Consider the following 24,589-nt stretch of genomic DNA (forward strand, 5'->3'; position numbering starts at 1 on the left):
ATAACATATATATATATATATTATTTTTTTTTACATTTTGAAACTTTCTTTTTTCATGGGGTGATGTAGATAAATAGAGATGAGACACCTCTTCTGTTCAGGGTCATATTGACCCGCTCACTTAAAATCAAGCCAAATGAGTCATAAGAATTTGTATTGAAAGTAAACTTTGTTTATGTTTATTTATAGTGACTTATACACCCCAGCAAGGATAAGGAGCCCCACATATGCATGTAAATGCGTTTCATCCAGCTCCTCCCACTTCTCCACAAAAACACGTCACCCTTCTATATTAGTCATTTCTAGAATGAGTTTCTGTATTGAGTTGGGAATGACCAGCTAAAAAACTGACTTGATCTCTGTGACGTGATTCACTGCCATCCTGGTGGGGCCTGGCACTGTCTTTATAATGTTTTCGGCAGACAGTCTTGACTGACCTATATTGGGTGAGGATGACCACTGTATTTCACAATTTTTTGACATGAATGTCTTGCCAAACTTTGAAAAGGGTCAATTTGACCCGCAACATAACAGGAGGGAATAAATAATTTGCTAATTTGCTTGATTGTGTGCATCTCCCTCTTTTGTCATGCCCGTGCGGCCCGGTTTGTGACAGAATATTATTCTGCAAGAGCATTTTTTTTAACTTTTGGTTCTTTAAATATATTAATTTATGTACTTTCACTTGAGTAACTTATTTAATTTAGATTTGAGATCCACCTTTTGTATTTTAACATTTGTCTTTTGTAATATTAAAAGAGGTTTTCTTTCACTCAAACATACTATTTAGATACAGTTGATGTATTGTATTGTGTGCACTCTTTACCTGTCAGTCATCTGCTGCTTTCTGTCTTTCTCATTTCTTTCTCGATCATCTGCTGCCTGTCTCTCTGTCTGTCTCACTGACTGCCTGTGTCTCTCTCTCCAATGTGACTTCAAGAAAATGCATTCACACACAAGTTTTCATCGATAGTAAAATGGGTTGTTTACTGTGCAGCGCAGTAACATAAAGAAATGTCATGAAACTTGAGGTTTTAAAAATCAAATCAAACAGCACTTACAATCAAGATGAACGGAAATATAGCCTACTTTAAATCTTATATCATACTACATAGGCTCACTTCTTATTCTAAACTTCTTTCCCTACAAAAAGATTGATGGTAAATGGACTGTACTTGTTTAGCGCTTTTCTAGTCTTCCGACCAATGAAAGCGCTTTAACACTACATCTAATTCACCCATTCCAACCCATTCATAGGGGCTACTATGCAAGGTGCCACGTGTCCCTCAGGACTAACTTATCATTCATACCCATTCATACACAACAGGCACAGCCTATGGGAGCAATTTGTGGTTAAGTGTCTTGCCCAAGGATTCATCGACATGGACCAGCAAAGCCTGGGATTGAACTGCCGATCCTCTAATTAAAGTTCTTCAACAGAGCCCCAGTCACCCCCCCACGATTGATGGCACTGCGTGCTATGCCATATCTCCTCTACTCTTCCCACTGTAGTAATAAATAAGAAATAGTATAAATGAAGTATCGCATTAGTTCATGCAGGACAAGGAAGTCATACGCCCCCAGCTGTAACCAGCTGACAGCCAGCTGATTGAATCATAGCTTCTAATCAGCCACACACTAATCACAGCTCACTCTCACCAAAGGCAGTCCATTTAAATATGACTCCCTTCTCACTGGTCCTTGCTACACCAACGCTGTTACAGACTGTACTGCATTTGTCACTATTTCCGTTAACTATTTTAACTGCGGTGAGACTGTGTTGTATTGATAGCTGTCACTTTCAAGTGGTTTTATATCAGTCAGATGCAGAGAGACAGTGGACCTATTAGGAAACAATTACAGAGGTCCAAACCCTTGTGACCTCATAGCTGGCTACAGCCATGTTGTTCACACAAGAAAAAGTATGTGTGTAAATTACATTTTAGTATTATTTAGCATTATTTCCATCAATGCAAAACCAGAGTCATGTCACACTTCTCAATTTGCTTAGTTTTTTTCCACTACACTTATTGCTGCCTAAATCATCTTTCAGCCTGGTCTCCTGAAAATAATGTTACCATAAAACAAAAATGCATTGTCAACTTCAGGTTAAGCGTGTAATGAGAAAGACACATGTGAGGGAGGCTCCTACTAACTTATTACATTTTAAATGTAATTCTAGTAATACTAGTACACTTAGTCACCAGCAATTGCCCAGAAAGCGACAAAAAAAGATAGAAAAAAATAAAAAATAAAGCTACCATGCTTACCCTGCAAGTAGCTACAAATCCGGTAATAGTGTCTGACATTGAACAAAATCTGAGAATCTCAGTGAAAAGGCACAACAAGCTAAAACTTGATTGAATGAGGAGAATATGAGGCTCCTTATAGCACAGCTCTAAGCTGTGCAGGGAACAAACAGAGGTAAAGGCAGAGGTCGGGGCAGAGCTAGAGCTCCAAGCAGAGGATCATGCAATGCAGGTCCTTTAGACAATGGATGCAAGAGTTGTGGAGACCCTGACCACTGGGCAAGAGACTGTAACAGGGCCCCCAGGCCATGTGACTGTCACTAATCCGAGGGGATACACAGACAATGAGGAATGACTAGCGGCAGAGGCGAAACTGGCGAATGCACCCCTGACACCACACATATACACACACAGACACAACCACATCACAGCACATGTCCATGAGGACATCTGATTTACACTGCACAACCACAGACATTTAGGAAGCAGACACGAAATATGAGAAAAATTGGTTCCAAGAAGGGAAAGTAAATGATTTTATGACTATGGGAATATTAAGATGTTTGCATTGATGGTTGTGCCAACCCAGGTGGACAGCAAATTCTTTAAGATATATAAATCATGAATGTCTCTCTTTCCACAATACATGATGTCCAATGGAGAGATTTGGGAGCCTGGGTCACTCGTTGTTCAAAAGTTTGTGTATAGGAGGAATATTATTAAAAAGATACAGTTCATTCCCTTATTGTTATGGGTTTTTTTTTTCCATGCCAGTCCTATAATGAAATCTATATATTCCTAACTGGGACAACATTCAATTTGTTGTTCCTATTCTCTCTGCCCTGTTTAAATACACAGCAACTGATCCTATGAGGCAACAAGCAACATAAACAATTAATCAAACTTGGATTGTTCAAGCTTGGGAGTATTATTATTTGTGCTTTCTCGCTTCGCAGGCTTCTATAAATCGTGGCTGTACCTGGACCGTGGTCGTGCATTACATTACATTACATTACAGTCATTTAGCAGACGCTTTTATCCAAAGCGACTTACAGGAAGTCCTGCTACGGCCCCGCTGACACCGACTGCTACCACCATTATTATTACTAGTCACATTACTATTACTATTACCTGTACCATTAAGCATTTTAGCTTTACTTCCACCCTGAAGCCCTTTTGCTTTCTCGCTCTGCAGGTTTCAATGAATCGTTGTGGTACCTGGACCGTAGTCATGCCTCCTGCTATGAGCCGACTGACACCCACTGCTACTTCGATTATTATTATTAATCACATTACTATCCCTATTTTCATAATTATAATTCTACTGTAATAATTGCTGCTGTTATTATAAGTAGTCTTATTATATGAATCATTTATGTCATATACATTGAATGTGTTGTATCTCTGTTATGCTGTTCATTCTGTACACATGACATATATTGCATTCTGTCCATCCTGGGAGAAGGATCCCTCCTCTGTCGTTCTCCCATAGGTTTCTTCCTTTTTTCTCCCTGTTTAAGGGGTTTTTTAGGGGAGTTTTTCCTGTGCCGATGTGAGGGAAGGACAGAGGATGTCGCATGTGCACAGATTGTAAAGCCCTCTGAGGCAAATTTGTGATTCGGGGCTATACAAAATAAACTGAATTGAATTGAATTGAATATTAATGGGGGCGATTAATGAAGCAGCAAACAACTATAGCCTATATAAAGATCTAGAGGAGAAATGTCTACCTGATTAGATAATTATGTCTCTCTCTCTCTCTGTGTTGTTCTCAGAGCTTCTCCTCTCTTTGTTCACATAGCGGGCCGACTGCGTCCCTTCTAGTGCATCTTTGTGCATGATAGTGCATGTGAGTGTGCCCTACTGGTTAGCTCATGGCCAGCCGCCTCTAGATTAGATCTACAAACACAATTTGATTTTCTATCCCAAAATAAGGCAGAGCGATTATTACATAAAATCAATGCAGAGTGGGAAGATGCTTGATCCAGATGGTTACTCCACCCATGTCATTTGGGACTGTGGCTTAGTGAGAGAGCAGGTTGTCCTCCAATCAGAAGATTGGCAGGTCAATCCCCGACTACGCCAGTCCATGTTGATGTGTCTTTGGGCAATACACCCTAATTGCTTGTTTAGGCATATATGTAAGGTATGAATGTTGGTATGTATAAATAATAATAAAAAAGCGCTTTGAGTAAGATTAGAAGGCGCTATACAAGTACAAGTCCATTTACCAGTTTTCTGGGGAGGACAGGATTTATAAGAAATCGGCATTCATTCTCAAATATTTGTGAACTTTTAGATATTTTGATATTCTCCCAGCGGTCATCTACCTGAATGTGGCGAAGGCTTTGACCTTATTGAATGGGAATATGTATTCAAAATATTTGCCATATTGGCCTTTGGTAATAATTTTATTGAATGGATCTGCCCTCTCTTTTCCTCACCATAAGCTATTAACTCTGTACTAAATCGTCAAGGATTACAAATACGTGGATGTCCACAAAGACAATACGATAGAATGGACTAAAAATACTGACGCTCTGTACAAGAAAGCTTGGAGCCGCCTGTATTTTCTGAGAGTTTTTAACAAAATGTTAAAAAAAAAATGTATCTCTTGTGGTGGTTAGTTCTTTCAACATCGTGCAATATCACATCTTACATTTCAATTTTATGTGCAATATTATTTTATTATACTATGTGTAATATATTGTTTTACATATTTCTTTATGCTTCGTATTACTTTTCTATTTTCGTTTTTATTAGTCATCGGTGTTAGTATTACTTCTTATACTTTTTAAATTTTAACTCCCGTATTTTTTCTATTTTAGTTGAATCTTTACTTTTTTCACTCTTATTGCTTTTCTATTCTATTTTGCACTGGTGACAGTAACCTTTAATCAAACTCTGTAAAAATGATTTCCTTTTGGAATTAATAAATTCTATCCTATCTTATCTTCATACTTCCCAATCAAGGAGAAAGTCTTAGAAATTTGACAAACTTCTATTTCACTTATCCCAATCAGGTTTCAGGTATCTTGGTATTCATCTGACTTGCTCCCTCTTCTCTCTTTACACAACAAACCTTAGCTTCTGAATCGAACATGATCTTAATAGATGGCATAGTCTTCTGCTATCATTAACTGGTTGAATGCAATCGATTAAAATTATTATCCTTCCAAAAATTTCTAAATAGTTTACAGTTTTTCTTTGTTTCTTCCCTAAAAATTTTTTTCGCTCAAATTAGTCAAACTCTTCTTTGATGGAACAGAGATATGGATTGTTTATTTCAATGAACATACAGAAAATATAATGTGGTTCCATGCGCCAGAATCTAGTTGGTGTTCATTAGAGGCTCAAGTATTGTGCTCATCCTCACTTCCAGCATTCGTGTTTTCATCACTCCTTATAAAGCCTTGTTTAACCTCAAACAATAAAGTACTTTTTATTAATATATATATATATATAAATTGTGGATCCAATTCCAATGTCACTGCAAATATAAAGTGTCATATGTTTTAGAAATACTTTAACCCAGAATAAACTGAACTTCTTTCATTATTTAACAATAACCTTGCAGTTTTAGCTGACTTGCCTTCTCTCCAAATGTTTTATTATTTATTTGTTTAATGCTCTTGCCTATGAGACTTAATGTAGGCCTGTACATGTAGTTGTTGCAGTAGTTGCTCAGGAGAGGTAGCCATGACAATAAAGTAAGCCTTTGTTTCAGGGAACCTGTGACTGTAGCAGTTTTTCCAGTAGTGGTTGTTGACCCATACTATTTTCACGTTATTAAACATGGAGCACCAGATTGAGCCTAAAAGACATCATTTGTCATCATCTGTGCAGTGCTACTTACTTTTCCCTTACTTTACACAAACTTAGGTTTTCACAGCTATGCGTACCTTTGAGTCGGGATCCTGGGGTTTTCCAGAAAAGGGTCCCATCATGGACAAGTCTCCGGCGGAACAACTCTCCAGGCTTGAAAAGTCCACCATCCCTTACCCTTGCCTCAGCCCGCGGGTCCAGCTTGGCCTGGATTTCTTGCAGACGCTGTGTTTTCTCCAGGTCCTCCATCTGTCAACCAGGATAAAAGTCATCTTCCATTTTGGAGAACAGAGTATTAATGAACATCAATGAACCTTACTAATTCAATTACATTTTAATTGAATATGGTAGGAGACCATGCAAAAAAAACGGTGCTGCATTTCACATTTTAAACAGAAACCTGAATGGAAATCCAGTAACTTTTCATGATTCCAGTAATCTTGCAAGAAGTTTAATATGATATGACTACTTTTTTATTACAGTGCTATGATCCAATATGCTGAATCGGTACTGACCTTAGTAAAGGGATTAGGTGTGGATCTGCTAGTGATGGCTGATCTCTTTGATTATTGTTACTCTTTTTATTTTAAAGATTTTTGGGCGGAGGCGTTTTCACCTTTACCAGGTCAGCCTGACTGTATGTTATAGAGGGGCAGACAAAACACATTGGAGGAGACAGGAATGACGCAGAGGTTTCCGGCTGGAATTCAAGTGCAGATTGTTATTGTGTTTTGGTATATGTATATATAAAACATTAGGTTACAAGGAAACCATTAAAGGGTAGCCTTTGTATTTTTTGAACCTGGACCCTTTTTTTCCCATGTTTTTGTGCTTGAGTGACTAACAGGCACAATAATTATTGAAATTGGATGAGTATTGAGGGAGTAGGCTGCGGACAGCAGTCGCTAAACAGGCTGTAATGTCAATCTAACTGGTTATTAGACTTCCTCTCAAACAGACCCCCAGCACCTCCTCCACTCTAGTGTTGAACACCGGAGCCCCCCAGGGCTGTGTGCTTAGCCCCTCCTGTTCACTCTGTACCCCCTGGACTGCTAACTCAAATATTAAGAGAACTCTGTTGTGAAGTTTGAAGATGACACTACCGTCATCAATCAGATTACAAACAACAATGAGACTTCATATCGCTAGGATATCAACAATCTTTAGAGTGGTGCCCAGAGAAAAACCTACTGCTCAACGTCAGTAAAACCAAGGACATGAATGTTGTTTTAGAATAAAGGAGGCAAAGACACACACCCCTGTCTACATCAATGGAGCTGAGGTGGAGCAAGTTATTAGTTTAAATTTCCTGGGAATCAGCATCACAAACAACCTGACATGGTCCTCACACATCTCCATCCTGGTGAAGAAACCTTACAAGTGACTGAATTTCTTAAGGCGACGTAAAGCAAAATTCCTGTGCCATGTTCTCGTTAACTTTTATAGAGGAGCAAAAAAAAGCATCCTGACTTCTAACATTACAATCCATCATAGAATATTCACTGCTCAGAACAGGAGGGCCCTACAGCAGGTGATTAAAACCGACCAGAACATCAGTGATATTGGTGACAAGGTGCTTGCGAATAGCCCAAAGGATATTGAAAGACAAAACCCACCCAGCCTCAGCCTGTTCACCCTGCTGATACAGAGATGCAGACGTATCAGCTGCCATACCAACAGATTACAGAGTAGCTTTTCATTGCGCAACCCTGCTGTACAATGAACCGTGTAACCTTGTACAGAGAAATACAAATGTGTTTTTCACCTCTAAAATCCTGACTGTTTGTTTGTCCATATTTCACATTTGCTTTCATTAACGAAGCCCAACCAAAAATCTTTATGATGCTAAATTGTGAAGCTTTTGAGTTGTCATTGCCCAATCTTCCCAAATTTCATTGCCCAATCTTCCCAAATTTCCTTCCTGAATATATTTGCATCTTAGTATATCCTCAAAGTTATAGCGACATCTACCGACAACAGCAAGTAAGGCTCATCTTTTTACATGAAATGTACATTGTGTGGTCCACACTTGATATACAGCAACATAATGTATAATTTGTAAAAAACACAAAATAGTGGACACAGAAGTGATATTTGTGAATCTCATATTCATGAAACTTCAGAGCCATGGCTATGTACCTCCAGTGACAAAATCATGGCAGCCACTCCCACCAGATTGTGCAGGGGTGCAAGTGTCCATTCATTGCTGCTTGCTGCAATTATTATTATTATCAGTGGTAGAAGTAGTTTTTATTTTATTTTCTAGTGGCAAAAGTAGTATTGGCATTAGTGTATATATATTTTTTTCTTATGCTTTCCCTTAGCATGTCACCTTTCTCTCCATACTTTCTTCCAGTCTAATAGTGTGGAACGTACACATAAACAAACAAACACACAAACACATGCATACACCAACATCAAATGAACACAACTCCTCACAACCCTTTGTTCTTAGACCAAACTGTTGTAATTGTCATTTATCCATCTTTTTTTTTGCCTCTTTTTGTCCTGTTATCTTTCATCTTACAATAAAAGAGATCACTCGTGCCATAAAATCTTTTGATGAGCACAAAAAATGCTAATAGCCATAAAATTGTCTTATATTCTGGCCAGGAAAATACTTTGGTACCTGTTGGTCTATTGAACTAAGAAGTTCTCTGACCATGGAGAGAGCCTGGGCCAGAGAAGAGAATTCTTCGTCATCATCTAGAAGAGAAAGAAACTAACAGTATTACTATGGAAACACAAGAACCACAATGTAGAAAAAATAATATTAAGCCTGCGTTATTCATCAATTTGTCAATCATTAAACTCATAGACGGACAAATAGTTCTCCTCTATGAGTCTACTATTGTTTTTAGAGTGATTTTTGTTGGTGACACGTTGATGAACTGCACTATATATACAATACAAAGGTGTAGTGAATAAACATTATCCTCTTATCAAATTCCTTCTCAATATAGGAAAATAGAATTGTTGTCTGGATGCTGCAAAGTACCAAAATATTTATTGCTGTCGAAAGCTGTTGAAAGCATGTTTGGAATATACTAAATGTCATGTTAATGTCATGTTTTCCTTGCACATGCCTATTGTTGCCTGATTTGACATTGCCATTGATAATAAACTGGAATTGATATGACTGGGATTATTCACCGGTGGTATTCTCCAGAATGCGATGAACAAGGACAGGATACTTGGAGATCCGCTGAGTCACTAACAAGATGCACTCCTGAAAACCATGGCAACGTAGCAGGGGTCCGCGACTCACCCGCTGCCCAGTAACAGAGGGAGAGACACACACACTGACAAAATTACCATGGCTGACATTTCTGTTTCATGTAGTTTGAAGGGCAACCTTGAGGATAACACCACTGTTTTGTAACAGACATATAAATAAGGCAAATTAACTGGAGATATCTCGATCAAAGTCTTTAAGACATATTTCCCTACTTATGGGGAGAATGACCACATGCTCTTCAGTTTACCTCTTCTGTGCTCAACTCAATCAACAACCACTTGCCGGACACTACGGGTATGTGTGGACTAACAAAGGCCCCTGTTCTATTCCAATCTCCAGTGACAACATGCTCTTTGTTTTGGTTTACCTGGATGGCATTCAACCATAGCCTGTATATAAGAAGTGGACATAGTCACGTGACATTTACCAATGATTTGAGGATTATGGTTTTTGAAGCATTGAGTTTTGCATTTTAGCCAGTGCCATCTTTTTCTTTTTACCATCACCATCTTGTTTTTTGCAACCAAAATTGACACAAAAGGGTGGAGCTAACACTGAATAAGACCCATTTATGTGACCAAAATACACAATTACAATTAACTGTTATGAACTGAAAAGGGTTAAAATGCGAAGACAAAAATGACCTGTCAATAACAAGGAAGCCCCACCCTAAAGCCTACCCTTCTTTAAGGTCTATTTTACTTCAAATGGGACCATCACTTACAAAATAAACATCATGCTGAGACTTTAAACTAACAATTGAGGACTTAAACTCATGTTTACAATGTTTACTGAGGTAATGAATTAAGTAAGAAGTAGGATCATTTTCTCATAGACTTCTATATGTATATCCTCTATACTAAACTCAATCGATACATGTCTTTGCAAGCAGAATAAGTAGAAACTTTTCAGATACGGAGGTTGTCGCCTGCAATTAACTCATGCAGGACACTAAGCAAGTACCTCACTGCTGCTGGAGAATACTGTAAGTTTCTCATCAAGGTGGAAAAATTGAAGTTTCATGTGTCTATTGTGTTGTTCCTGGGGTTCATTGTGTCACACAGTGCCCGCCCTGACATTTCCTGAGCAAATTTGTCAGTTAATGGTGGAAGTAGACGTGTTAGATGTTGGGGTGGGAGCTATCTTCCTATCATCAATGACCAGAAACTTCCCCTTATGCCATCTGCCTTATGAAAAAATGCCATCAAAAACTAACTGCTTGCAATTAAAATCAACTTAAGACATTTCATGTAGGAAGCAGAGCAGCCTTTCCTAATGTGTACTGGTCATAAGAACCTATAAAACATCTATATAACCAAGCAAACCATAAAAAAACAAACCATAAAAATCAACAAACTGTGGAAGTCAATTTCCACAACTTTGATGAAAAAAATAATGATCCGATAAGTAATTATAAGAGAAACTTTCTCAAAATAATGACTTACTGTCACAGTTCTTCCTCCATACTGTCAGTAGCTCCATACTCCCTGTCACTCTCTCTCACTCACCTAATTGGCTCACTCTGTTCACCTGCCTGTCACTCTCTCTCAGTTCACTCTGTCCAGCTCACAGCCCAGCCCCCTCTCTCACCACACTCTCCCTCACTCACCTAATTAGCCTCATGCAGTGCACCTGTCTGCCACACCCACCTCATCAGCACAATCCCTCTCACCTGCTCACTCTGCTGCACCTACACCCTGCAGTATAAATGCCCCACTCATTCACACACTCGGGGCCAGATCGTTCGTTGCATTTATGTCAGACCTTCCAGCAATTTCCCGTGGACTGATTTCCCATTGCCGACCCTGCCTGCCTGTCTGGACTTCCCTGCCTTGCCTGTGCCCCGGTCAACGACTCAGCCTTCTGTCCCCTACCACCGGATTCCCCTACCTTGCCTTTGCCTCGGTTAGCCACCTTAGCCTTCTGTCCCCGACAACGAGTTTAGCCTCCGCTTCCTCTGGTTTCCGTCTGATTGATCCCCTGCCTGTTTCCCAATGTGAGTCTGACCCTGCCTGCCTGCTGTGTGCTCAGCTTTGAATAAAGCTCCAGAACTTTATCTGTCTCCTGGTCGTACTGCTTCGACCCTTCGGCGTTTGGGCCGACTCCTGTACCTCCTGAACCGTCGGCTCTCCGGCTGACTCCTGCACCTCCTGATCCGTCGGCGCTCCGGCCGACTCCTGCACCGCCCGTCCCGTCGGCGCTCCGGCCGACTCCAGTCCCGGCTGGGCAGCACCCTTTCCTGGGTTCCGTCCCGGCTGGGTCGCAGCCTTCCCCGGGTCCCGTCCCGGCTGGGTCACAGCCTTGCCCGGGTCCCGTCCCGGCTGGGCTGCAGCGTCCACCTGCTTCCGCTGGGTCGCAGCGTCCCCTGCTCTTGTTCCCGCTGGGTCGCAGCGTCCCCCTGCTCCTGTTCCCGCCTTGCCGCCAGAGCCCCAGGTCCGAGAGCCCCAGTCTCCAGAGCCCCAGTCTCCAGAGCCCCAGTCTCCAGAGCTCCAGTCTCCAGAGCTCCAGTCTCCAGAGCTCCAGTCTCCAGAGCCCCAGTCTCCAGAGCCTCTCGCCTGACCTCCAGAGAGGATCCACCCGCCTCGAGAGACCCTCGCCCAACCTCCAGAGAGGATCCGCCCGCCTCGAGAGACCCTCGCCCGACCTCCAGAGAGGCCTGGTTGTCCCCATGGCCGACCCCCAGGGAGGCCCCTTCGGCCTGGTCGTCTTCATGGCCGACCCCCAGGGAGGCTCCGTCGGCCTGGTCGTCTTCGTGGCCGACCCCAAGAGAGGCCCTCTCCGCCTTGGTTGTCCTCCTGTTCGCCCCCTCCAGAGGGGTTCTGCCTGTCCGCCTTGCCTCAGCCTTCAAGGATTCTGACTCTGCGGCCTCGGAGGAGTTCTAGCCTCCGCTTCCTCTGGTTTCCGTCTGCCTGATCCCCTGCCTGTTTCCCAATGTGAGTCTGACCCTGCCTGCCTGTCTGTCTGCTGTGTGCTCAGCTTTAAATAAAGCTCCAGAACTTTATCTGTCTCCTGGTCGTACTGCTTTTGGGTCCACACCACATCCGTGACACTTACTATCACCTAATTATGACTTACTACTGAATGCTATATGAAGCTTTTCATTCATTGTTTTTCGTGATTGTTTTTAATTTAAAAAAAAATGTGTCACTTTGCTGCTCGTTTTCCCTACCAGCTGCTCAGTAGTTAGCCAGTCTTTATGTAATTTAAACATATGGTAGGCTCTGGAGGAAGATGCTGCTTCACTGGGTCATCATTTCGATTGACCTCTACACCATATGTGACGCACACAAAATGTATGGTCACATTTTTGTTTATTTGATTAATATATGATGTAATGTACTGTTAGTTAAAATATTCAATGAAATAGAATAATCTGTTATACTAACTTCCTCAGAAGTATATTTCACCCTATGGCCAATAGGTGGCAGTGCAGTGCTGTGGTTTAGTATGTGCGCGCGCAACGTCTTCCCATAGCCCGGGAAAACTACCAATGAAGACGCCACAGAACTGCCTGCTTCTTCATTTATTCCTGTTTTCACAGGCACACATCATCTGCACACAGGCTCTCTAGCACTGAGACCTGTAACAGATTTTTGGGGGCTCGTCCAGGATCGGCAGTGCTAGGTGATCCAACAACTGCTGATCCAGTGATACCTGAACCTTGGACCAGAGTGACGCCACATTGCCAGAGCGAGGGGTACTACGAGTGTGCGGCTGCCAGGGTGAGGGAACCAGCAGAGTGGAATCCAAGCCAAGAGAGCGCAACTCTACAGTCTCAGGGCGTCAACAACGTGCGGCATGTCTGACAACGGGAGAAAGAGACTTGTTTGGACAATAAAGAAAGGACTCCACAGCCTGACAGCTGAAGAGATCTTCAAGCTCGCTCAAGACATTGAACCAGTTGATGAGCTTGAATCAGATAAGTTGGATGAAAATGATGAGGAGAGTTGTTTTGAATATTTGTCTGCTTATATGTCTAGCAACTCCCTATTGATGTTAGAAGATGAGGGTATGTCATGGTTACTGGACCTGAAAGATAAAGTAGACCAGATTATAAACACAGTCCACACACCTTCATACTCATCTAACTCCAGAACCGAGGAGCAGCCCACCCAAACCAGTAGGCTACACACTGATCACTCACCTCACTACATTCCTCAGTCCAGCACAGAACAGCACACACACGCAGGTGAGACTATGATAGCTTTAAGAGACCTCCCACTACTACAGCGTAGGGAATTTAAAATACATGGAGGGCAGGTAGGGGACACTGCTTCAGATATTAGCTATAACAGCATCTGCAAACAAGTAGACGAGGGACTGAGGGAGCGACACACAGAGAATGAGATCATCAGAGGAGTGCTGCGCATCATTAAACCAGGAAACTTCAGAGATATGCTCACGAACAAAGAAGAAATGACTATCACAGAGCTAAAAAGTTTCCTCCAGTCTCATCTTGGCGAGAAGAGCAGCACAGAGCTTTTTCAAGAACTGATGTGTGCGAAACAACATGAACACGAGACACCTCAGCAGTTCTTATACAGAACAATTGGACTAAAGCAGAAGATAAGATTCACATCCAGACAATCCAACTCTGTGGTAAAGTATGATACCTCCACAGTACAGTGTGTGTTCCTTAACACCATCTACCAAGGTCTAGGTGAGAAACATGAGGATGTGAGGCGAGACCTAAAACCTCTTCTGTCCGACTGCACCGTGTCTGATGAATCCCTACTAAGGCAGTGTATTTTGACTCTGGAGGGATACTGGACTACTTGATTCTGCTAGGATAGACTAAGTATATTGTTTTCTTAAAATTGATCTTAAACTGTACCAAGCCTGCTTAAAAAAGGGTTAGTGACTGATGCTGATTCTGTTGATTCTACTGTTCTGATATTCTCTAATCAGGAAGTGTTTGAAGCTCTGTTGTGTTTGATGCTCCTGTGCCTTTAATCAGGAACTGCTCTGAGAGTGTGCTTTAGCTTCAATAGGTCAATTGTCCTCTTAACTGCTAGGGGGAGTGGCTTACACTCCTGGCAGACAACTAGCAATCAGTAGGTAGGCCCTTAACCACTGCTGCTGCCTGGAAGCGTCAGCTTTCAAGCGTCTGGCAAACGAAGGCTAGGGCGAACAAAGGCAACAGGGCGACTTATTCAAGCCAGACTTCGTCAAGCAAAGACTTCTCGAGCGTGTACTTGTACGGGTCAGTAATTTGTTTATATTGACTACCATGTGTCTGCATCCTATTTCTGTCTGTTCCTCTGTCCGGTGGTCACGTAGACAGTGGGTCACTCCCAGGCGCCGTGACCCCACTAACCTCATCTATCCCACTCTCTCAGCCCATGGTGAGCAAGTGGTGTCGGGGGGGCTTTGGAACTGCCAGTCGGCAGTGCCGAAAGCTGAGTTCATCTCAGGCTATGCATCCTTGCTCTCCCTCAACTTTCTTGCTCTAACTGAGACCTGGATCACACCAGAAAACACCACCACACCCGCAGCTCTGTCAGATGCGTACTCCTTCTCTCACACTCCCAGAGCTGCGAGGCGAGGTGGTGGCACTGGCCTGCTAATTTCCCCAAAATGGAATTACTCTCTTGTCTCTGTTCCACAGTTCTCCCCATCCTCTTTTGAATTTCATGCTGTTACTGTCACTTATCCAGTCAAGCTCACCATTGCTGTTGTGTACCGCCCACCGGGCCCTCTTGGTGAGTTCCTGGAGGAGCTTGACACACTAGTCTCGCACTTCCATGACGATGGCTCCGCGCTCATCATGCTCGGCGACTTCAACATCCAGACTGATAAGTTAGAACCGCTGCTTTCCTTCCTCTCCTCCTTTGACCTCTATCGCTCTCCCTCTCCTCCTACCCACAAGGCCGGCAACCAGCTGGATCTTATCTTCACTAGACACTGTTCTACCGCTAACCTCTCTGTCACTCCCCTCCAGCTCTCGGACCACTACTTCATGTCCTACTCCCTCTCCCTCTCCTCTCCCCCTTACTTCCTCCACCTACCCACATGGTTTCTACCCGTAGTCACCTCCGCTCCCTCTCCCCCGCTGATCTTTCCTCTTCCGTTACCTCTGCCCTCCCTGACCCTGAATCCTTCTCTCTTCTATCCCCCGATACTGCTACTGATCTTCTCCTCTCCACCCTTTCCTCCTCTTTGGACAACCTCTGTCCCTTCACCTCCAGGCCTGCACGGCCAACTCCTCCTGCCCCATGGCTGTCGGACTCAGTGCGTACTGATAGACGGAGCCTAAGAGCGGCTGAGCGTAAATGGAGAACAGGCAAACTCCCGGAGGACCTTCTTAACTTCCAATCTCTCCTTTCCACTTTTTCCTCCTCTCTAGCTACTGCTAAAGCGGCTTTTTTCCGCTCAAAAATCCTAACCTCTGCTTCCAATCCTAAAAACTCTTTGAAACTTTCTCTTCACTCCTCCAACCCCCACCCCCTCCTCCTACTTCCTCCCTTCTCCCGGATGATTTCGCCAACTTCTTTGACAAGAAGGTAAACGATATCAGATCCTCCTTCTCTCAGCCCCCTCTCCCTCTCTACCCTCTACAGCTCTTCCCCCTCAGCTCCCCCTTCCCTCTCCACACCCCATCTTACCCTATTTTGCTCCCCTCTCCCCTAACGAGGTCCTTGACCTTGTTACATCTAACCGCCCCACCACGTGCTCCCTTGACCCGATCCCCTCCCCTCTTCTTCAGTCTATTGCCACTGAACTCCTTCCTTTCCTCACCCACCTCATCAACACATCTCTCGTCTCGGGATGCTTTCCCTCGGCTTTCAAGACTGCCAGAGTCACCCCCTTCTGAAAAAACCATCACTTGACCCCTCTGATGTCAAGAACTTCAGACCGGTTTCTCTTCTACCCTTTCTATCCAAAACACTTGAACGCGCTGTCTCTAAACAACTGTCTTCCTACCTCCACCAGAACAACCTCTTGGACCCCCACCAGTCCGGGTTCAAGGTGGGTCACTCGTCAGAGACGGCCCTCCTTGCGGTGACAGAGTCGCTTCACGCTGCGAGAGCGAACTCTCTCTCCTCTGTCCTGATTCTCCTGGACCTGTCAGCGGCGTTTGACACAGTGAACCACCAGATCCTCCTCTCCACCCTCGAGGGGATGGGCGTCTCAGGCTCTGCACTCTCCCTGCTTGCATCCTACCTGACAGGCCGATCCTACCAGGTGACATGGAGGGGGCCGTGTCAGAACCACGCACGCTGACTACGGGGGTTCCACAAGGTTCAGTTCTGGGCCCCCTTCTCTTCTCGCTCTACACAACATCTCTGGGTTCTGTTATTCGCTCCCATGACTTCTCCTACCATTGTTATGCCGATGACACCCAGCTGGTCTTGTCATTTCCTCCCGGTGACACCCAAGTGGAGGCACGCATTGCTGCGTGCTTGGCTGACATCTCGAAGTGGATGGCGACACACCACCTGAAGCTGAACCTGGACAAAACCGAGCTACTCTTCCTCCCGGGGAAGGGTTGCCCGCACCGAGACCTGTCCATCACCATTGATGATGCCGTGGTGACGCCAACTCGGACTGTGAGGAATCTGGGTGTGACCCTCGACGACCAACTGTCGTTCTCAGCAAACATTGCATCGGTCACACGCTCCTGCAGATTCCTCCTCTACAACATCAGGAGGATTCGCCCCTTCCTCACTGAGGAGACGGCGCAGGTGCTCATCCAGGCTCTGGTCATCTCCCGCCTGGACTACTGCAACTCACTACTTGCTGGAGCCCCGGCGTCGGCCATCAGACCTCTGGAGCTTGTCCAGAAAGCTGCAGCACGTCTGGTGTTCAATCGCCCCAAGTTCTCTCACACAACTTCCCTTCTCCGTTCCCTACACTGGCTCCCTGTAAGAGCTCGCATCCAGTTTAAGACTCTGGTGCTAGCCTACAGGGCAGTGAAAGGAACAGCTCCTTCCTATCTCCAGGCCTTGGTCAAGCCCTACACCCCTGCCCGACCACTTCGCTCTGCTGCCTCGGGGCGACTGGTTGCCCCGTCGCTCAGAGGTCCCTGCGGCCGATCCACCCGGTCACAGCTTTTTTCTGTCCTGGCCCCTCAATGGTGGAATGAACTCCCCACTGACGTCAGGACAGCAGAGTCGCTGCCCATCTTCAGGCGCAGGCTGAAAACTCACCTCTTCAGGAAGTACTACCCGGAGCCTTCCTCGTAGCACTTATGGCACTCGTATTAGTGTCGCTTTGGATAAAAGCGTCTGCTAAATGACTGTAATGTAATGTAATGTAAGGCAAGTTATCAAGACTACAAGTGAAGAAAGTGAAAGGAAGCGCAGACTGGGTCGCAGCTCCATTTGCAGGGTGACTCAGGCCCACAGTACTCATGCTGAACCTGAAAAGACAAACAAAGGCGATAAGAATACTGAAACTGAAAGTAAGGACAAGACAATTCAGAGACTAATGGCCCAGGTCGAGGCCTTAACCCAGACCATGGACTCATTCAAACAACTTAGGACACAAACACAGGCGCCTCAACAGCCATATTCACCCATGTATAAGTATCCCACAGACAACGCTAGGTCACAGAGGAGACAAAGACCCTTTGGATGCCCTCAGTGTATAGAACAAGGTCTGCCTAACTGTAGCCATTGTTTCGCTTGTGGAGGAGAAGGTCACCGTGCTGTGGGTTGCCTGCAGAAGTCAAAGCAGTCGGGAAACGGGCCTCGGTCATGGCAGAGGGACGACCTGTGACCGCATCAAAGACCAAGTCCTATGACAGTGATGTTCTGACGTCAAAATCTGCCGATGTCAATTCAGTCGCTTCCCCTCAGCTGTCCAACAAAACACAAGCAGTCACAGAAAAAGTAGCTCCACTCATAGGACGCAGATCCCTGCTAAAATGCAGTGTGGCTGGCTATGCTGTCACAGTTCTGTTAGACACCGGAGCAAACGTGAGTATCCTTGATCGCACCTGGAAAGATAAATATTTACCCTGTCAAGATATTCGACCTCTCAGTGAGCTCATTGACCAGGAACTGGATGTGCTAGCCATCACAGGAGACGAAGTACCCTACGATGGATGGGTTGAGGTAATAGTCAACCTACAAGGCAACAACGACCCTGACCTGTCTATTCGAGTGCCTTTCCTGGTGAGTCGTTTACAGCTAGAAAGACCATTGATTGGATTTAATGTAATTCAAGAGCTGATCATGGGACAACAAAGCAGACCCAAAGTCTTGTCTATCCTCACCAATCTTCTTGCTGGGGCCATGGAAATTGACAGTGTCAAAGCTGAGGCAATAGTGAGTTTTGTACAGACCGAGAGACCAGATGATGAATATACTACTGTGAAGGTCGGTCTGAGAGGGGCCATCATCCATCCTGGAGAAATTGCCAAATGTCAGGTCCCAGACAATTTTCAGTCCACTGACTCGCTTGTGTTATTTGAACCCAAATTCAACAGCTTGCCATTAGAGAGGCTAGACATCGGTGAGGGGCTAATGGAAATGTGTCAGTCTGACAGGCCCTATGTTGAAGTGCCTATAGGAAACCACACAGAGCAGGACGTGATCCTGCCCAGCAGGACAGTTATTGGCAGTATTGAGCCTATTGAGAAAATAATAGAAGTAGCCAAGCCGGAGTGTCACAAGAAACATCAAAACCCAGTACATGGTACTGACTATTCATCCACAACTAAGTTAAGCAATGGCAACTCAACCACACTGTGGCACCCTTCTGTTGACATAAGCCATCTAACAGAAGAACAACAGAAGGAAGTCAAACAAATGCTGTATGAAGAATCTGGAGCTTTTGCTCAGGATGATGACATCGGATGCATCCCCAGTCTCCAAATGGGCATCAACCTTAAGGATGATATTCCTGTCCAGCAAACCTATACATCAATTCCAAAGCCACTCTACAAGGAGGTCAAGGAATATGTACAGGATCTGCTCGCTAAAGGATGGATAGTGAAGTCAAAGTCACCATTTGCTGCTCCAGTGGTCTGTGTTAGAAAGAAAGATGGGACACTCAGACTGTGTATTGACTACAGACGACTCAATCAAAAGACTGTGCCCGACCGACACCCCTTACCTCGCATTCAAGACCTAATCGACACCCTTGGAGGTAATAGCTGGTTCACCATTCTGGACCAAGGAAAGGCCTATCATCAGGGCTACATTGCTGAGGGGTCTCGTCACATGACAGCATTTGTCACACCCTGGGGCCTATATGAATGGGTGAGGATCCCATTTGGCCTCTCCAATGCTCCAGCTGCCTTTCAGAGAAGCATGGAGGAAATGCTGGACAGTCTGCGGGATGAATGCTGTATTCCCTACCTGGACGATGTCCTTTGTTATGGCGAATCCTTTGGAGATCATGTTGAGGGGGTAAGGCGGGTCCTGAGAGCTCTGCAGCGGCATGGTGTGAAGCTCAGACCAACAAAATGTGAGCTATTTAAGCATGAAGTCAGATATGTGGGAAGGATGGTCTCTGCAGAGGGAGTAAGGATAGACCCGAAGGATCTGGATGCTGTCCTAGCTCTGAGGGAGAAGACGCCCAACACGGTAGGAGATGTCAGAAAGCTACTGGGATTCCTCAGTTATTATAGGACATGCATCCAAGACTTCTCTCGCATTGCCAAACCCATCTATGAACTGCTGCAGGTAAAAGGGAGCCCAGCAGAAAACCAACCGAGGACACAGAAAAGAGGGAAAGGTGTCCAGCTCTCTTCAAGGTCCCCAGTCAAGTGGACGGTGGAGCACCAGGGTATCCTCCACCAGCTCATTAACACTCTTACAACCCACCTGTATTAGCATACCCTGATTTTGACCTGCCCTTCACAGTACACACTGATGCCTCAGAGCAAGGTCTAGGAGCGGTGCTCTACCAGCGCCAGGAAGGAAGGCTGAGAGTCATCGCCTATGGTTCAAGGACTTTGTCTCCAGCAGAGAAGAACTACAGGCTTCACTCTGGCAAGCTTGAGTTCCTCTCTTTGAAATGGGCTGTTTGTGAGAAATTCAGGGACTACCTGTTTTATGCGCCCCACTTCACAATCTACACCGACAATAACCCACTAACATACGTCATGAGCACGGCCAAACTAAACGCTGTTGGTCACAGATGGGTAGGTGAACTTGCGGACTTCCGGTTTGATGTCAAATACCGACCAGGAAAGAGCAATGTTGATGCCGACACCCTCTCCCGTCTACCACTGGACATTGACAGATATGTGGCAGTGTGCACTGAAGAATTGTCTAAAGAAGCGGTATGTGCAACATGGGAAGGTAGCCAGGCTGCCGAGAAACAAGACATTGCTTATGTGGCAGCCCTTAATCTTGCACAAGATCCAGAACCACATGGGATGGAACATCTACCTACCATTAACCATGATGAGCTGGTCAAAGCTCAGAGAGAAGACCCAGCAATCGGGACACTGATAAAACTGAAGGAAACAAAGAGAGTCTTGTCAAATGAAGATCGTCAAGGAGCGAATGGTCTCCTGCGAAAACTCATGCATGAATGGGGGAAACTCCACATCAAGAATCAACTGCTGTACAGGCAGACCATGCAGCGACAACAACTCGTCCTCCCAATAAAGTACCAAGCGGTGGCTTTAAAGCACCTCCATGATGACATGGGTCATGTAGGAACTGAGAGAGTCGTTAACTTGGCAAGAGATCGGTTCTATTGGCCCTTTATGAAAAGAGACATCGAAGTCCATGTGACCAGGAGATGCCCCTGTATCAAAAAAAAGAAACCTGTCACTCATATCAGAGCACCAATGGGAAGTATCACCAGCACCTCCCCACTGGAACTGGTCTCCATTGACTTCATGCATCTAGAGACAAGCAAGGGTGGTTATGAATACATCTTGGTTGTCATTGACCATTTCACGAGATTTGCCCAAGCGTATCCAACCAGAAACAAGTCTGGACGAACAGCTGCAGAAAGAATCTTCAACGACTTCATTCCCCGCTTTGGATACCCTGCCAAGCTACACCATGACCAGGGCAGAGAGTTTGAAAACGAACTATTCAAAACACTACAACAACTAACCGGAGTAAGCCACTCCAGGACGACACCTTACCATCCTCAGGGTAATCCAGCAGAACGTTTAAATCGAACTCTGCTTCAGATGCTGAGAACCCTAGAAGAGAAAGAGAAAAGCAATTGGAAAGAACACCTACCACAGATCGTGCATGCGTATAATTGTACCAAACATGAAGCCACAGGGTTTTCACCACACTACTTATTGTATGGACGACATCCGCGTCTACCTGTGGACCTATTGTTTGGGCTGTCCACAAATGAGGAAACAGATTCTCCCAGGGGTTACGCAGAGAAATGGGCGAAGCGGATGAGAGAAGCCTATCGAGTTGCCTCTCAGAATAGCCAACAGTCAAGTGCTAGAGGCAAGAGATATTATGATCGACACCTGAAAGGAGTCATCCTTCAGCCTGGTGACAGGGTCTTGGTTCGGAACCTGAGTGAAAGAGGGGGTCCAGGGAAGTTAAGGTCCTACTGGGAGCAAACAGTGTATGTGGTTCGAGAACAAGTGAATGACAGCCCTGTCTACAAGGTGTCAACAGAGACTGGTGGGAATAGAGTGCGAACTCTTCACAGAAATCTCTTGCATGTTGTTAATGAGCTACCGGTTGACCTAACTCCACCGACAAAGACCACACAATTCACAGAGAGGAGAGTGCAAAACAGACATGCAAGAACACAAAACCAGAGGGAGCTATCTCAGAACAGTGATTCGACAGACACAGATGAGGACACTCCAAGGATACAGTACTGGTTGAGGGTTCCCAGACAAACAGAAACTGATATGGGAATAGTGGGACCTACAGGTCAACCTTTGGAAAATGCAGCTGACGTCCCAACTCCAGAATTGCCTGAACAACCCAGAGTCACCTTACCTGCAAGGGAAGCTAGCAGGAGAGCCCGATCTGTGAGAGATGACAGACAAGAAAACCCCTATGTTTTCATACCGGCAAGAGAACGGAGATGGGACAGGCCAGAAGTACAAAGCAATGGGAATCACTTACCTGTAGACCAAGTACAGCTGGGAGAGTACGAGTTTGAGGGACCTAGACCCAGTACAGATGGAAGTGATGGACCTGTAACCTCTGGAGCAGTAGACACACAAAGTGAGCAAGTCAGGAGGTCTACACGAGACAGAAAGCCCAGACCAATATTGACATACGAGTCATTGGGTCAGCCCTCATACCAACCACACAGCTCTGTAAACAGTGTAAGGGTGCAGCCAATGCCCGTCTGGGGATTACAGCCATACTCCATGTCACAACAAGAACACTATCCAACATTTTACTAGGCATCTTACCAAATACCTCATCAGGCACTGACATACCAGACCATGCCTTATACCACAGGGCTTTATTCTGTACCGGTTTACCTACATTGAAGGACATATACACACACTCACCTTTGCATACCTACCGAACACATACATATCTTTACTTACCTAGAACAAACATACTTACCTTGACCTATTGTTAATTAGACTTACCTTACCTTACCTCGCCTATTAGGGCACTAGAGTATGTTAAATTGGTGGTAGTGGTTGAATAAGTTTTCTTTGAGATGTCAGGAGCCATTTTATTTTGTCCGGGAGTGTGTGACGCACACAAAATGTATGGTCACATTTTTGTTTATTTGATTAATATATGATGTAATGTACTGTTAGTTAAAATATTCAATGAAATAGAATAATCTGTTATACTAACTTCCTCAGAAGTATATTTCACCCTATGGCCAATAGGTGGCAGCTGTGGTTTAGTATGTGCGCGCGCAACGTCTTCCCATAGCCCGGGAAAACTACCAATGAAGACGCCACAGAACTGCCTGCTTCTTCATTTATTCCTGTTTTCACAGGCACACATCATCTGCACACAGGCTCTCTAGCACTGAGACCTGTAACACATACATCTGGCCTTTGCTTGATGCAAGTTCCACCTTGTCTGAACTCGGTTCTGTACCTGCTCCCAATATGGAGTCTTCGGGTAGATGGGTGTGGTTAGGCATGTGTAGCACTGTAGGTATTTACAGATAGCTAGGAACAGAGTCTAGGTTCAGAGGAGCAGTGTATAACTAGAACTCAGAAACCACAGACCAAGGAGTACACTTGAACTGCAGGCTTATTTATGTAGAAAAATAGTAGAAGACATACACATAAATTGGCACCAAATCACATACCTCACATACACACAGAGGAATTGTGCATTTAAATTCCTTGAAACCATCCAAAATAAACCAGAATTTTAAAGAATATACATTTCTCCCTGTTTTATCTTACTTTGGTTTGATTTAAAACTATTTGAGTTCAAGAGAAATGTTTCCACCAAGGTTCCTTTAAGTTATTTAGTTTCTCATTTCCCTTTTGAGTTTTCTCAGTTCTTATTTAATCTTAGGCCTTTTTTTTTTTTACAGTTTATTCTTTCTTATTAGTTCTATTAAGCCTCCCTCTCCCAGGTAGAGGCGTATTGCAGGGCTGTGGCCATTTAAGTTTAAATGCTGCCCTCGAAGTGCAGCCTGTAGGAGTTTTTAACGTTTTTTAAACTGTTCAAAATAGAGCAGACGCACTCGTTAAATTGGGCAGCAAGGGTTTCCGAACTACGCTCCCGTCAATCCATCTGGCGAATGTCCGCTCTCTGGCCAACAAGGTGGATGAACTGCTGCTCCTCAACAGTGCAAACACGGACTTTAACTGATCCGCCGCCCTGTGCTTCACTGAAACCTGGCTTGCTGACCACATCCCGGACAGCTCACTACATCTGCCAGGCTTCCAACTCCTCCGAGCGGACCGCGAAACAGAGCTATCGGGAAAAACGGGGGGAGGCGGAATCTGCTTCTATATTAATGAAGGTTGGTGTACAGACGTCACAGTGTTGGAAAAACCATGCAGCCATCACTTAGAAACACTTTTCATAGACTGCAAACCTTTTTATTCACCCCGGGAGTTTTTCTCATTCATTCTGGCTGGTGTTTACGTCCCACCTCAGGCCTGTGTTAGTGAGGCTCTACATCACCTGACTGAACAGATCACTAATGTGGAGCATAAGCACCCAGACTCCCTTCTCATAGTTCTTGGGGACTTTAACAGAGTGAACCTCAGCAAAGAACTGCCAAAATACAGACGGCATATAAAGTGTCCCACCAGGGCCAAAAACACACTGCACCACTGCTACACTGTACTAAAGGATGCCTACCGCCCAGTACCCCGTGCAGTCTTGGTCATTGTCTATTCCATCTTCTCCCGACCTACAGGCAGAAACTAAAATCC

At 44.7% G+C, this 24,589-nt stretch overlaps 1 protein-coding gene across 4 annotated transcripts in view; it reads right to left on the bottom strand.

The window, feature by feature from the left end:
• Positions 1-24,589, bottom strand: part of arhgef1a (Rho guanine nucleotide exchange factor (GEF) 1a) — a 108,852-nt gene that overhangs the window by 47,180 nt on the left and 37,083 nt on the right. For all 4 annotated transcript variants that reach the window (XM_054605498.1, XM_054605501.1, XM_054605499.1 and 1 more), the window contains 3 exons: positions 9,228-9,345; positions 8,704-8,780; positions 6,152-6,323 (listed from right to left, as the gene is read on the bottom strand). In XM_054605498.1, the coding sequence (XP_054461473.1) occupies positions 6,152-6,323; positions 8,704-8,780; positions 9,228-9,345 (367 nt within the window). The remainder of the gene's footprint in view (positions 1-6,151; positions 6,324-8,703; positions 8,781-9,227; positions 9,346-24,589) is intronic.

The sequence above is a fragment of the Anoplopoma fimbria genome, chromosome 10 (assembly GCF_027596085.1).
Source record: "Anoplopoma fimbria isolate UVic2021 breed Golden Eagle Sablefish chromosome 10, Afim_UVic_2022, whole genome shotgun sequence".
Lineage (NCBI taxonomy): Eukaryota > Metazoa > Chordata > Actinopteri > Perciformes > Anoplopomatidae > Anoplopoma > Anoplopoma fimbria.